Source organism: Panthera leo, chromosome D3 (genome assembly GCF_018350215.1).
Source record: "Panthera leo isolate Ple1 chromosome D3, P.leo_Ple1_pat1.1, whole genome shotgun sequence".
In the NCBI taxonomy this organism is placed as follows: domain Eukaryota; kingdom Metazoa; phylum Chordata; class Mammalia; order Carnivora; family Felidae; genus Panthera; species Panthera leo.
Window position 1 is genome coordinate 27,308,199 of NC_056690.1, and position 12,944 is coordinate 27,321,142.

The 12,944-nt window shown below is 41.0% G+C and overlaps 1 protein-coding gene across 1 annotated transcript in view; it reads left to right on the forward strand.

Annotated features, from left to right (window-relative positions):
• Window positions 1-12,944, forward strand: part of LOC122203209 (ankyrin repeat domain-containing protein 62-like) — a 120,176-nt gene that overhangs the window by 21,497 nt on the left and 85,735 nt on the right. The window contains 3 exon segments of the mRNA XM_042909797.1: window positions 2,481-2,517; window positions 3,036-3,089; window positions 7,908-7,980. Of these exon segments, the coding sequence (XP_042765731.1) occupies window positions 2,481-2,517; window positions 3,036-3,089; window positions 7,908-7,980 (164 nt within the window).

The window sequence follows — 12,944 nt, forward strand, 5'->3', positions numbered from 1 at the left end:
CATGGGGTGAAGTCCAGAGGAGACCAAGCGCAGGCTTCCGGGAATCCTTTCTCTATGGAGTTAGCAGGATGTGCTTAACTCCTCCAGCATGAAATTAGGACAGCACAAGTGAAATGTTGCCTGCCAGTACGAGGCTTATGGATACTCAGTGCCCAAGGTTTTCATCAAACGCTAATCACATAGGCATCTTCTCCTTAGCATGTGCCAAAATTCCAGGTTTCCAGAAGGAAATCAAGTGTACGGCCTGAAGCACATTGATTGTACCAGCACTTAGGCACAGTGAGCCACTCTTGACCAGCTAGGAAATGGTGGGAACCCTCCTTAAGTCCAAGATCCCAGGGAACAACCAAGGGCCAGTCATTCAAGTAGGATGTTCTGAGGGTAGCCATCTTTGGCCTGCTGGATGAAACCTGTTCTGCATAGGAATTATAGCCCTGACTTAATATTTGGTGGTGTCTTAAAATTTTATTTTACTAGCAAGTAATATGATGGTTACCATGGTACTGGTTTCAGTTTTATCATCCATATGAAGTAGGTATTTGTACAAAAAAGACTAGGGCCATATTAGGTCATTATAATCTTTTTTGATGTGATTAAGCTTTCCTTATGATTCTTAGATACGATCAACATAATGATTTTTTATTTAAAATTAGAATAAAATCTCTTAATTATATGCAAAACCCAGGTTTGATTCATATAGTGCTGAATTCCTGTGTATAGTTATAAGATATTTGATCCTATTCACCAATTGTTTTCTTTCCTAAGTATACAAATAACTTTTGTATTTTTGTATGTTGCCTTATGTATTTTCATATAATTCCATATGGGAGACAGTACCCCTACTGTGTTACTTTCATATCTATCTTAATTTTCAAGGTGACTGTATCATGCGTTAATATATGGTAAGAGTAGCTTCAATGGATACCGTGTTTTGTTGTTGTTGTTGTTGTTGTTTTTTACATTTAATGAGCCTTATTGTTACAGCAGTTTTAAGTTCACAGCAAAATATGATAGAAAGTACAGAGAGTCTCCATATGCCATACCATGCTCCCGTACACGCCTAGCCTCCCCTGTTGTCAACATCTTGCATGACAGTGGTCCATTTTGAGTAGTATCTTTTTCTCAGTTCCTTTGTTTAGTTTTGAGTGAGAGAGCATGCATGCGTGTGAGCAGCAAAGGGGCAGAGGGAGAGAGGAGAAAGAATCCTGTGCTGTCAGCAAAGAGCCTGATGCAGGACTTGATCCCATGAACTGTGAGGTCATGACCTGAGCTCAGATCCAGACTTGGACGCTGAACCAACTGAGCCACCCAGGCACCCTGACAACAGTGGTGCATTTTATACGGACACTAACTCATCATTTTCAGGCAAAGTCTCTAATTTGCATTAGTGTTCAGCCTTGGTGTTATATATTCTATGAGTTTTAACAAATGTGTAATGATGTGAATCCACCTTTGCGGTATCGTGTGAAAGAGCTTCACTGCCTTCAAGGTCCTCTGTGCTGTGCCCCTTTATCCCTACATTCACCCCAACCCTTACCTCCATAGTCTTGCTCTTTCCAGAGTGTCATATAGTAAGAATCATGCAGTGGGCATCTTGAATGTTTAGAAAATTAAAATTCCCCCGTACTTGAATGTAGGCATTCCAGATATTCTTTGCCCTTGGTTTTGTTTTGTTGCTCATCAGTAGAGGATCTGATAATATATGCCTTCCATGAAAAAAAAGCATGATTTCTCTAGATGTGTGTGACCTAATGGGGAGGGTTGAGAAAAATGACATCATGAACCACTACATAGCATTGGGATCATTGGGATCATCCTCCTCTGTGATGTGCGGTGGGACTAGATAGACTCTCTAGCAATGGAAGGAGACAGTCTTCAAGAGGTTAGAACTTTATCAAACTGGACTGCCAAATCCTTCTTCCTTAACTTCCCATTGGAAATAAGGCCAGGGAGAGTCTGTTTGCTATGGTTTGGCCATGCTGCAAAGTACAATAGCTATAGAGCACACTTTGTGAGGGGGTGTTTCATCCTAAAACTGAACAGTCTGTACTGAAGGGCTGGGGAAGTTCTGCCGTGTTAGAGCAAAATAAAGATACTCTCTTTTAACTCCTCTAGTAGTGGAAGTCCAGAAAAATCATGCTAGTTTCAGTTTGACATTGTCAGCTTAGGATAATCATTCTCCTAATGATACCATTTTCCTTCAGTGTCATAGAGTCGGTCAGTGATGGTCATTGTAAACATCAGTCCACCTGTAAGTGTCAAATTCCGATAAAACCCATTCTTGCTTTTGGTCAATATAGAGGAGAAAGTCAGATTTCTTAGTGCTTTAAGCCTACCAATGGTATAATTACCATTCAGTGTAGTGTGGTTTCCAGGTGTGGTCCCAAAGGAAGACTTTTGAACAAATCATTAGCCATACACTTGTAATTTCCTATATTTTTCGATTGTTGATTAAACATGTATTTTGCTTTTTTCTTTAGGAGCAGATAAGAATGCTGAGGAAGACTCTATCACCAGGTAGGATTTTTATGGATTTGTAATCATGGCATTTATTGGGGCACCTGGGTGGCTCAGTCAGTTAAGGGTGTGACTCTTGATTTCAACTCAGGTTTGTGAGTTCAAGCCCCACATCGGGATTTGCGCTGACAGCCTCCTCGTGGTATCTTTCCCTCTTTCTGTGTGCACTCACTCTCAAAGTATAAAGGAATGAAATGAAAGGAAACGGAAAATGAAAGGAAAGGAAATGAAATGAACTGAAAATTATGTGTTTCCTAAGGGAACGCAGAGAACAAAAGCAGTTTTGAGTCTTCTACTCTTGACTGGACACTATATCATATGCATAACATCTGTTAAGTTATATAGTCATTGCATAGCTTTGCAAAGTAGCTGTGTTATTGTAGCCTACTTTTAATTACTCTGGCAACTGTGGTTCAGGGAGGTTGATTACTCGCCCCATGATTCCATAGTTAATGAGTAGCTGAGGGGGTTTGGCCATCAGCCTGTGTAGCTTCCACATCCATTCTCTGGTTCCTCAGCAGCACTGAGATGAAGACACAGATCGTAGGACAGATCAACTCAGAATGTCAAAGGTAATGATGTCGGAACTCTAATTTGGGGTTTTCTTAAGAAACCAGGTTAGTCCAAGCATTTGCCCTTATATGTTTGACCACTAGTTCTCACAAAAGTAATTAGTGCAGTGGTAACTAGTCCCTTGTTTTTGCCATCAGAGATTTTAGGGTGGATGTCAGCTATGGCCATGGTGTCACGCTTTATACATAATAAGCAAGATCGAGTCAGGCAGGTCCTTAGATGTGGTGATATCCCATCTTCTTGAGACAAATGAGTTTTCTGTAAGGGAAGGATATCTAGTTGTAGACCATGTTACGTTAATTAAATTCAGCCTCTATCTCGAAGATATTGCTGTAAGATTCTCTGTTGCCTAAGTTCCCAGTCTGGTTTCCTTTTGGGCTAGTACCCTTGACTAGTTCTAGGAAACTTTTTCTTTTTTTTGAGATTTCTTTCCCCATGACTTTTCCGTACTGTGGTTTTACCTTTTTACTTTCTTCTCTGGTTTTCTTGGTATTTCTTTTTTTTTTCCATTAACTTTTCCACTTCTGCCAGCTAAGGACTCTCCATTTTTCCAGAGGCCAAATCAAAAGCACTTAGAATCTCAAGATGTAGGGAACCTCAGAGATTAACTCATCAAAATACCCTCTGGTACTTCAACCTATGTTTAACCTCCTTGCCCAATGGTTGTTTCCATGGAGAATTTGAAACTCAAAAGAGATTGAAGTGACCTAGTTGGATATGATAACTGACAGAAATGAGATTTAAATTCGGGTTTTCTTTCTTTCTTTCTTTCTTTCTTTCTTTCTTTCTTTCTTTCTTTCTTTCTTTCCTTTCTTTGGTTTTGTCTTCATCTTGCAGGCAAATGTCTTAATAAGAGAAAGCTGGGGAGTGGGTCTAATGAATACAATGAAGGAGGGTAAGAATTGAATTAGCAGAGGAGACCAGGTTTCAAGAAGGACAACACTGAGTTGGATAGGAATAAGAGTTTTAGAAAAGATGTCAGAATATGGGGGTTTATGCCAAGTGAGATAAAGGTGAATGACAGGAATGAAGGACCCAGGATCAGGGGAGTTGTTTAGAAAGGCATATTCAAATAGAGAGTTCAAGAGGATCCTGACCAGGTTTCTGCTTTTGTGTGTGTTGGTTTCATTGAAGGTGCGAGCATACCTCAGATTTTCTGATGAGAGAGATTAAAAATCATTTGAGCTGCTGGGAAGAGTCTGTTTACAGCAAAGAGAAATATGATATCCTCTCCTTCCACCCCCACTAAGGGAGGAAGGCTTAGATCGTCTCAAGGAATTGGGGGTGGGGGGGTGGAGATTCTGAACTACAGAGATGTATGGCCCAAGGCAAGCTGTCTCCTCACTCCACCTCTTTTCCTAAATCTGTGATGCCCTTCCCATGTACCTGTACGGCTGGGCAGGGGTAGGACTGACTTGTCAAATCAGTAGGGGAGCTTCATCTGGATAGGTGATAACATGCCTAAGTTGAGGTGACTGTGTGAATGACTGAGACTCTCAATTAGCTTGTTCCCCAGGAGCAGGACATGGCTCCTACCCTCGGTCATTTGAGCCCATCCTTGTTGTAGGAGTCTGTGCCTTCCTAGGCTAAAGATTGAAAGGTTGGAGAATGTCACTGAACCATGCCAGAGAGTGATGGAGGAGTGGGAGCTCATAGGGAAGAAAATATTCAGGCAGCATAGAGAGAAATGGAGGCACAACTACCAGGACCATTTTGATCGCAGTCTCTCTCCTTGGGTAGCTGAATGCCCCTGAAGGCTTGGAAGGGCTTGCTAGTTATTATGGACCTCAATAAGGCAAGACCAGTGTAGGAACAAAGTTGGCCTTGGGAACTTTTAATCTTTTAATCTCTAGTTAGTACTTCCACTCATAACATAGAAACCTTCACTTTGGCATATTTACTTAAACGGAGGTCTACCGGACACACAATGTAATAGGTGATGCAACAACTCTGGATGTTCCACCATGCTCGCCATAAGTGTCGCTCCCATCTGTTAATGTATAATGCTATTACGATATCACTGACTAGATTCTCTATGGAGTACCTTTGAGCCTTGTGATTTATTTACTCTGTAACTGGAACCCTGATTTTCCCTTTCCCCTTCACCCATTTTGTCCATCCCCCCCTCCTCCCCTCCCTCCTGGCAACAGTCAATTCTCTGCATTTATGGGTCTGTTTCTGCTTTTTCTCTGTTTGTTCATTTGTTCCCCTTTGTAGATTCTACATAGAAATGAAATCATATAGGATTTGTCTTTCTCTGTCTGACTTATTTCACTTAGCCTCATACCGTCTAGGTATGTCCATGATGTTGCAGATGGCAAGATCTCATTCTGTTTTATAGCTGCGTAATATTCCAGTGTGTGTTTGTGTGTGTGTGTGTGTGTGTGTGTGTGTGTGTGTGTGTGTGTATGGGTGTGTGTGTACGTGGTCTGTTCATGTATTGATGGACACTTGGGTTGCTTCCATATCTTGTCTATTGTCAATAATGCTATAATAAATATATGGGTGCATATATCTTTTCAAATTAGTATTTCCATTTCCCTTGGGTAAATAAATACCCAGTAGTGGAATTACTGGATCCTACGGTATTTGAGTTTTTAATTTGCTGAGGCCCCTCCATACTGGCTTTCGCTGTGGCGATACCAATTTACATCCCATGACCAGTGCACAAGGGTTTTTTTTCTCCACACCCTGAGCAACCCTTGTTGTTTCCTGTGTGTTGAAACTGAGCCGTTCTGACAGATGTGAGGTGAGAAGTCATTGTGGTAACTTTTATACATTTAATTCTCAACCATTTCAGAAAATTCCCTGCCTGTCACACTTGGTTATGGAAACTCAGACTGGGTCTTTCCTGGAGATTTCACAGGTTAGGAGAGGTGGAGGCAAAGTAGCGAACTGAAAGCTTTTTTAACACAGGGTCCAAAGTATGAAAGACCTGTACCCTGGAAATCGTAAAACACTGACGAAAGAAATTGAAGATGACGGAAAGAAAGAGAAAGACATCCGATGCTCACAGATGGGAAGAATACATATTTTTAAAGTGTCGCCACTACCCAAAGCGATCTACCGATGTAATGCAATCCCGGTCAACATACCAACAGCATTTGCCACAGAGCTAGACAAACAATCCTAAACGTTGTATAGAACCACAAAACCTTGAATGGCCAAAGCACTATTGCAAACGAGGAAAACTGGAGGTATCGCAATCAGATTTCAAGTTTTATTCCAAAGCTGTAGTAATCCAAACAGTATGGTGGGTCCTGGTGTAAAAAATAGCCACACAGCTCAATGGAATAGAACCGAAAACCCAGAAAGAAATCCACAACTGTATGGGCAGTTAATCCTCCACACACAGGAAAGACTATCCAGTGGGGAAAAGGCAGTCTCTTCACCAAATGGTGCTGGGAAAACTGGACAAGCCACATGCCAAAGAATGAACCTGGACCAATTTCTTTACCATAGACAGAAATAAACTCGAAATGAATTAAAGACCTAAGTGTGAGACCTGAAACCATAAAAAATCCTTGAAGAGGGCACAGGCCGTCATTTCTCTGACATTTGGCTGTAGCAACATTTTACTAGTTATGTCTCCTGAGCCAAGGGAAATAAAGCAAGAATAAACTATGGGGACTACATCAAACTACAAAGCTTTCGCACAGTGAAGGAAACTGTCAAAACTAAAAGGCAACCTCTGGGATGGGAGAACACATTTGCAAATGTTTTGCAAATCCTGTAAAGGGTTAGTATCCACAATGTATAAAAAATTGATACAAGGCAACATACCCCCCTCCAAAAAAGCCCAGTTTAAAAATGAGCAGAAGACATAGCCAGACATTTTTCCAAAGACAACATGCAGATGGTCAACAGACACATGAAAAGATGTTCCCCAAAACTACAACGAGATACCCCGTTCACACCTGTCAGAATGGCTAAACTCCAAGACACAAGAAGCAAGTGTTTGCGAGGATGTGGAGACAAAGGAAACCTCTGGCACTGTTGGTGGAAATGCAAATGGGTGAGGCCCCTGTGGAAAACAGTATAGAGGTTCCTCAAAAAATTGAAAACAGAACTATCCTATGATCCAGTAATTGCACTACTGGATACTACCCAAAAGAATACAAAAACTCGAATTCCATGAGACACATGCACCCCTGTGTTTATTGCAGCATTATTTCCAATAGGCAGCACAAGTGTCCATGGACAAACGAGTGAACGAAGAAGTCCTATATTTATGTATGTGTGTGTATAAGTATATCCGTACACACACACACACACACACACACACACACACACACACACACTGGAATATTACTCAACCATAAAACAATGAAATCTTGTCATTTGCAATGACCTGGTTGAAGCCCGAGAGTAGTATGGTAAGCAAAGTCAGGGAAAGAAAAATACCATATGATTTTACTCATGTAGCACTTAAGAAACAACAAATGAGCAAAGGGAGAAAAAAAAGGGAGAGACAAGCCAAGAAATAGGCTCTTAACTGCAGAGAACAAACAGATGGTTCCCAGAGGAGGTGAGTGGTGGGAGGGGTGAAAGAGGTGATGGAGATGAAGGAGTGCCCTTGTCATGATGAGCACAGGGTGAGTATGGAGTTGGTGAACCACTATATTCATAAACTAATATAACACTGGATGTTACTATTACTGGAATTAAAGTAAAACTTAATGAAGAAAACAGAGGCCAACGTTTAATTATACCAAGAAACTTGGTTGAAGAAACAGATAGCCGACCTTTCCCTTAATTTTTGAAATTTTGTTTTTCAATAAATGAACATGTTTTTGTTGTATATTTTTGCTCTAAAGGCTTTCCGAGAAACCTGGTCCTGATGATTCATGGCCTACATCAGCTAGCCAAGACTTCGATTTTGGTACCGAGGTAAAGTACCCTCCTGTGAAACTCACTCTCCTGCTCTGAATTTAGTTTTCTCTCTTACTTACTCTGAAAATTTAACAGTAGCCTGTGTATCATCATTTTACGTGTGTAACGGAAAGTTAGCAAGAACAAACCACTTTACAGATACATGACGCGTTGAATGTTTTGTTTTGTTTGGTTTTCCTTTGGTAAATCCTAGAGGTGGAGGCTGATCAAAGAATGGGCTGGAAAATATATAATGACCGTGCAATTATATTGGGAAAAGCTTTCCCATAATGGAGGAAATATGACATTTGGTTAAGGATAAGGATTCTTACTGTGATACTAACATGACTGATAATACTCATGACTAAATGAAATCTTATTGGATCCAAGTATCTATTGTAGGTTGCGCTCCGCCCCAGGCAATTTTTATTTTGGTGAGATACAGGATTTTCCCTTGTCTCTATCCTTTGTTCTACATTTAGACTAAAATAATATTAGAAAATGTAGAAATTTAGGTGTTTACCTTATTTCTCAACATTTACCTTACAAAAGTGTTCCCCTGTATTTTTGAAATAACTCCAGGAAGAGTAAGTTACAATTGTGCATCTCCCTGAAGAATACGTATTTTGCTGAAGAGAGTAGCTCTATGAGCAGAGGCTCTTCATAGCCAAGTTGTCAAATTTCTAATTTCAGAAATCTTTCCTATTCTAGCTTTTAAAACTATCTCCTCCTAGTCCTTGTGTCAGATTCTAAAATTTAAAGTTTCAGACATCTGATATTTATTTAAATATTCATTCCAAAGCCCCTAAATCATTAGAAGCTACTGCAGGTTAGGAAACATACTTGTTTGACTCGTGGAGCTCCTAGAATAAAGTCTTGCTTGGAAGAAGCAATGTCATAGTTTTTGAATGTGAATAAATGAGTAGGGAAATGGAATTCCGTAGAATGGGATTTGAAAAGTAACGAAATACACATGATATATCACAATTAAATATGTGAATTTAAAAAGTAAGGCTTCAGTTTATATTCCGTTTTGGTGTTTTATATGTAAAAACGCAAATGAATTCTATTGAGGAAATCAGCAGTTACATAAGAAAGAAGGTTACAGTATATTTTTAGTATCCTCCCATTGTGAGCTTAGAATTGCAGAGAAAAACTCCTCAGCCTTTGTTTTGTTAACCCCATCTGTGTCCCATTACATACATCCTTTGAAGGTTCACATTTCTTCCTAGAATTCTCATTCCCAATTCTTTCTCCATAGTGAAAGTTGATGTGTTAGGAACCTTTCTTGTTCTGTTCTTTTGTTAGTGTAGTAATAATTTATAGCTCTTAGGAAGTGATAGATGCCAGTAATTGAACAATTTCTTTTAGAGTGAAAAAAATTAAATTCTTTATTACAGTATTTATAACCAGATAACTGTAGAGTGATAAAAGTCAGTATTATCAGGGGTATCTGTGAATCAAAGACTCTGTTTTATGTATACACTATATATATCTATATATCTATATATATATATATAGATATATAGATATATAGATATATATACATGGGGCTCAAACCCACAATCCGTGAGATCATGACTCATGAGCTTAAGGTGGACGTTGAACTGACTGAGCCACCTATGTGTTTCCCCCACCATGCTCTTTTTTAATCGTTTACCCGTAGCCTAATATTTCCTTGCAGAAACCATTTCTTTAGTGTCTGTTCTTTTAGTACATCACTTTCTGTCAACTCCCTTGTCAACATATTGGTTATGGAATTCTACGGTCTGTGTGTGGTTTTCGTCCATGACTCATTGCCCCACAAGGTTTATTATTCTTCTTTCCTCTTTGTTGGAAGGAGCTGAGCTAAATGTTTTTGTAATGTTTGTATTTCTCTTGGAAAGGGAGGGAGAGAGGGAAAGAATGAGCAAGTGCTCGTTGTTGTGATCTGAAAATATGCAAGGTATGATCTCAGTCCTTTTATATTTGTGGAGGGCTGTTTTGCGACCCAGGATGTCATTGATATTGGAGAATGTTCTATGTACACTTAAGAAGAATGTGCATTCTACTGCTGTTAAATGAAAAGATCTCACTACATCTGTATTGATATCCATGTATCTAAATGCATATGTTAAGTCCAATATATATCTATGTATATCTGAATACATCTGGTCCAATGACACATTGGATCTGTGTTTCCTTACTGATTTTCTACCTTGATGATCCGCCTATTGCCATGCGTGGAGTCTTAAAGTCGGCTACAACCATGGTATTTGTATGTATACATTTATTCATGTTTGTGATTAATGGATTCATCTGTGTGGGCCTTTCACTTTGGGGACATAAACATTTGCAATTGTTAGCTCCTCTTGATGGATAGACCCCTTAATTATGATTAAATGCCCTTCTGAATCTGTTACTACAGTCTTTGGTTTAAAATCTAGTCTGTCTGGTGGAAGTATGGCGACTCCAGCTTTCTTTTGACTTCTAGTAGCATGATAGGTGGCTCCCATTACCTTCACTTTGAATCTGGAGGTGTCCTGGGGTCTAAAATCAGTGTCTTGTTGACAGCATGTAGATGGATCTTGTTCTTTGGTTTTGTTTTGTGTTTTATCCATTCTGATTCCCTGTGTCTTTTGATTGGGGCATTGAGTGCATTCACATGCAGAGTGATTAGTGAAAGATACGGATTTAGTGTCATTGTGTTATCTGAAGGTTTCATGCTTTAGGTGAGGCCTCTGGTCCTTCTTAGTCTCTGCTGCTTTCCACTCACAGAGTCGCCCCTTAGGATCTCCTGCAGGGCTGGTTTAGTGGTCATGAACTCCATTAGGTTTTGTCTGTCTGGGAGAGCCTTTCTCTCTCTTTCGATTCTAAATGACAGCCTTGCTGGGGAAAGGATTCTTCGCTGCATATGTTCCCATTCAGCACATTGACCGTTTCCTACCCCTCCCTTCTGCCCTGCCAAGTTTCATGGGACAGGTCTCCTGCTACCCTTATGTGTCTTCCCTTGTAGATTAAGTAAGACCCGTTTGTCCCTAGCTGCTTTCAGAATTCGCTCTTTATCTTTGTAGTTTTCCGGTTTCGCTATGACATGTCGTGGTGTTGACCTGGTTTTGTTGATTTGGAAGGGAATTCTCTGTGCCGCCAGGACTTGGATGCCTGTTTCCTTCCCCAGATGAGGGAAGGTCTCAGCTATAAGTTGTTCAAATAAACCTTCTGCCCCTTTCTCTCACTCTTCTTCTTCTGGGGCTCCTGTGATGTGGCTATTATTTCATCTCACCGAATCACTTAGGTCTCTGGTACCTGCCTCGTAGTCTAGTAATTTCCTTTCTTTCCTTTCTCTGCTTCATCTTTGTCCATAATTGTATCTTCTATTTCACCTATTCTGTCTGCTGCTTCTCCCATCCTTGCTGTCACTGCATCTAGTTTATTTTGTATCTCCTTTACAACATTTCATTTTCAGCATTCATCGTGATGATTCGTTAGGTCCTTGATCTCTGAAGCAGCTTGGTTTCAAGCCCAGCTATGAGTCTTCTGAGTGTTATTCCAAAACCTTGATGAGATATATTGTTTCTGTCTCTTTCGAGCACTTCTCTGGCTGTCTTTCTTCCTGGAATTTTTTTTTTGGGGGGGGGGGAGAATTCTTCTGATTTGTCGTTTTGGCTAGTTTCCTGTCCTTTATGTGTTTTACTAGCTTGTTCTGTGTCCCACACCTGCGAGTACTATTATATTACAAAGGGGTCCTACACTCTCCAGGGCCTGACAGTTGAACACGTGTTTTTGGAGTGTGTCGTGTGCACTCTGTTGGTGCGTCTTTGGCTGCTTTTCTCGCTACTTGGAGTGGTGGTTTGGGCCTTCCACCCAGTGTGCTTTGATTTGTTTGTTGAAGTAATCTTGGAAAAAAAGGAGAAGAGGGTGGTGAAGAATCCTTAGCCCAAACAAGAGAGAAATGACAGGAGTGGAAAAAGAGACCAGGCAGTGACTCAAAGGAGCTATAGGGCTTAATCCAGAAACAGAGGGAGGAAAATGAAGAAGGAGATCTGGAAAAGTATAGAGAACGTCCCCGATGAAACCAACAAAGAACCAGAACAGAAGAACAGAGGGGAAATATAAATACATATAAATAGCTTTGACCCAAAGTCAACCCGAGACTACTGGGCTGATTCCCAAGGGAGAAGAGGAAAGAGGAGAGTAGAAAGAGAAAAAAGGGAAAAGAGAAGAAAGGGAAAGAAAAGGAGAGAAAAGATGGGCTCCTGGGTGGCTCAGTTGGTGAAGCGTCTGACTCTTGAATTTGGCTCAGGTCATGTTGTCGCTGTAGGTGGGTTCGAAACACCCATCGGGCTCTGCAGTGAGAGCATGGATCCTGCTCGGATTCTCTCTCTCTCCCTCTGTCGGCACCTCTCCTGCGTGATCACTGTCTCTCTCTCTCTCTCTCCAAATAAAGAAATAAACATTCAAAACGAAAAGAAAAAAGAATAATAATTCAAATGAAAACAAACAAACAAACTAACTAAGAAACTAAGATAGAAAACCAGAGGAGCGTTTTCTATTGGTGGCTGGGACTGGTGGCTGTGCTGGTCTAGGGGAGGGGCTGTCTGGTCCCATCAGTGTCAGTCTCACTCCCATAGAGAAGCAGTTACCAGGCACAGAGAGGCAAGGTTTGGTGTCATGGGCCTGCCTCCACTGAGGCTCACTGTCCATCCCCTGAAGCCCCACGATGTTGGTCATGGGGAGAGAAATGGCGACACCCCAGTCTCTCCTGCCCACACGAGGTGTCTCAAAACTCACTGTTTAGGCCGTCCTCACAGAATAGCCTGGGGGGCCAGCTTGCCTTGCTGCACAGTCTCCTGTGCTCCCTGAGCGCTGAGCTGGAATTCAAAACCCTGTAGGATCCCGCTTTGCTCAGACCTGGTTCTGGAATAGCGCCACTCTGCGCAGTGGACAAAGGGCCTCTGGGTCGTGCCTGCAGGTTCTTTTTCCCTTGGGGAGGGCAATACCTC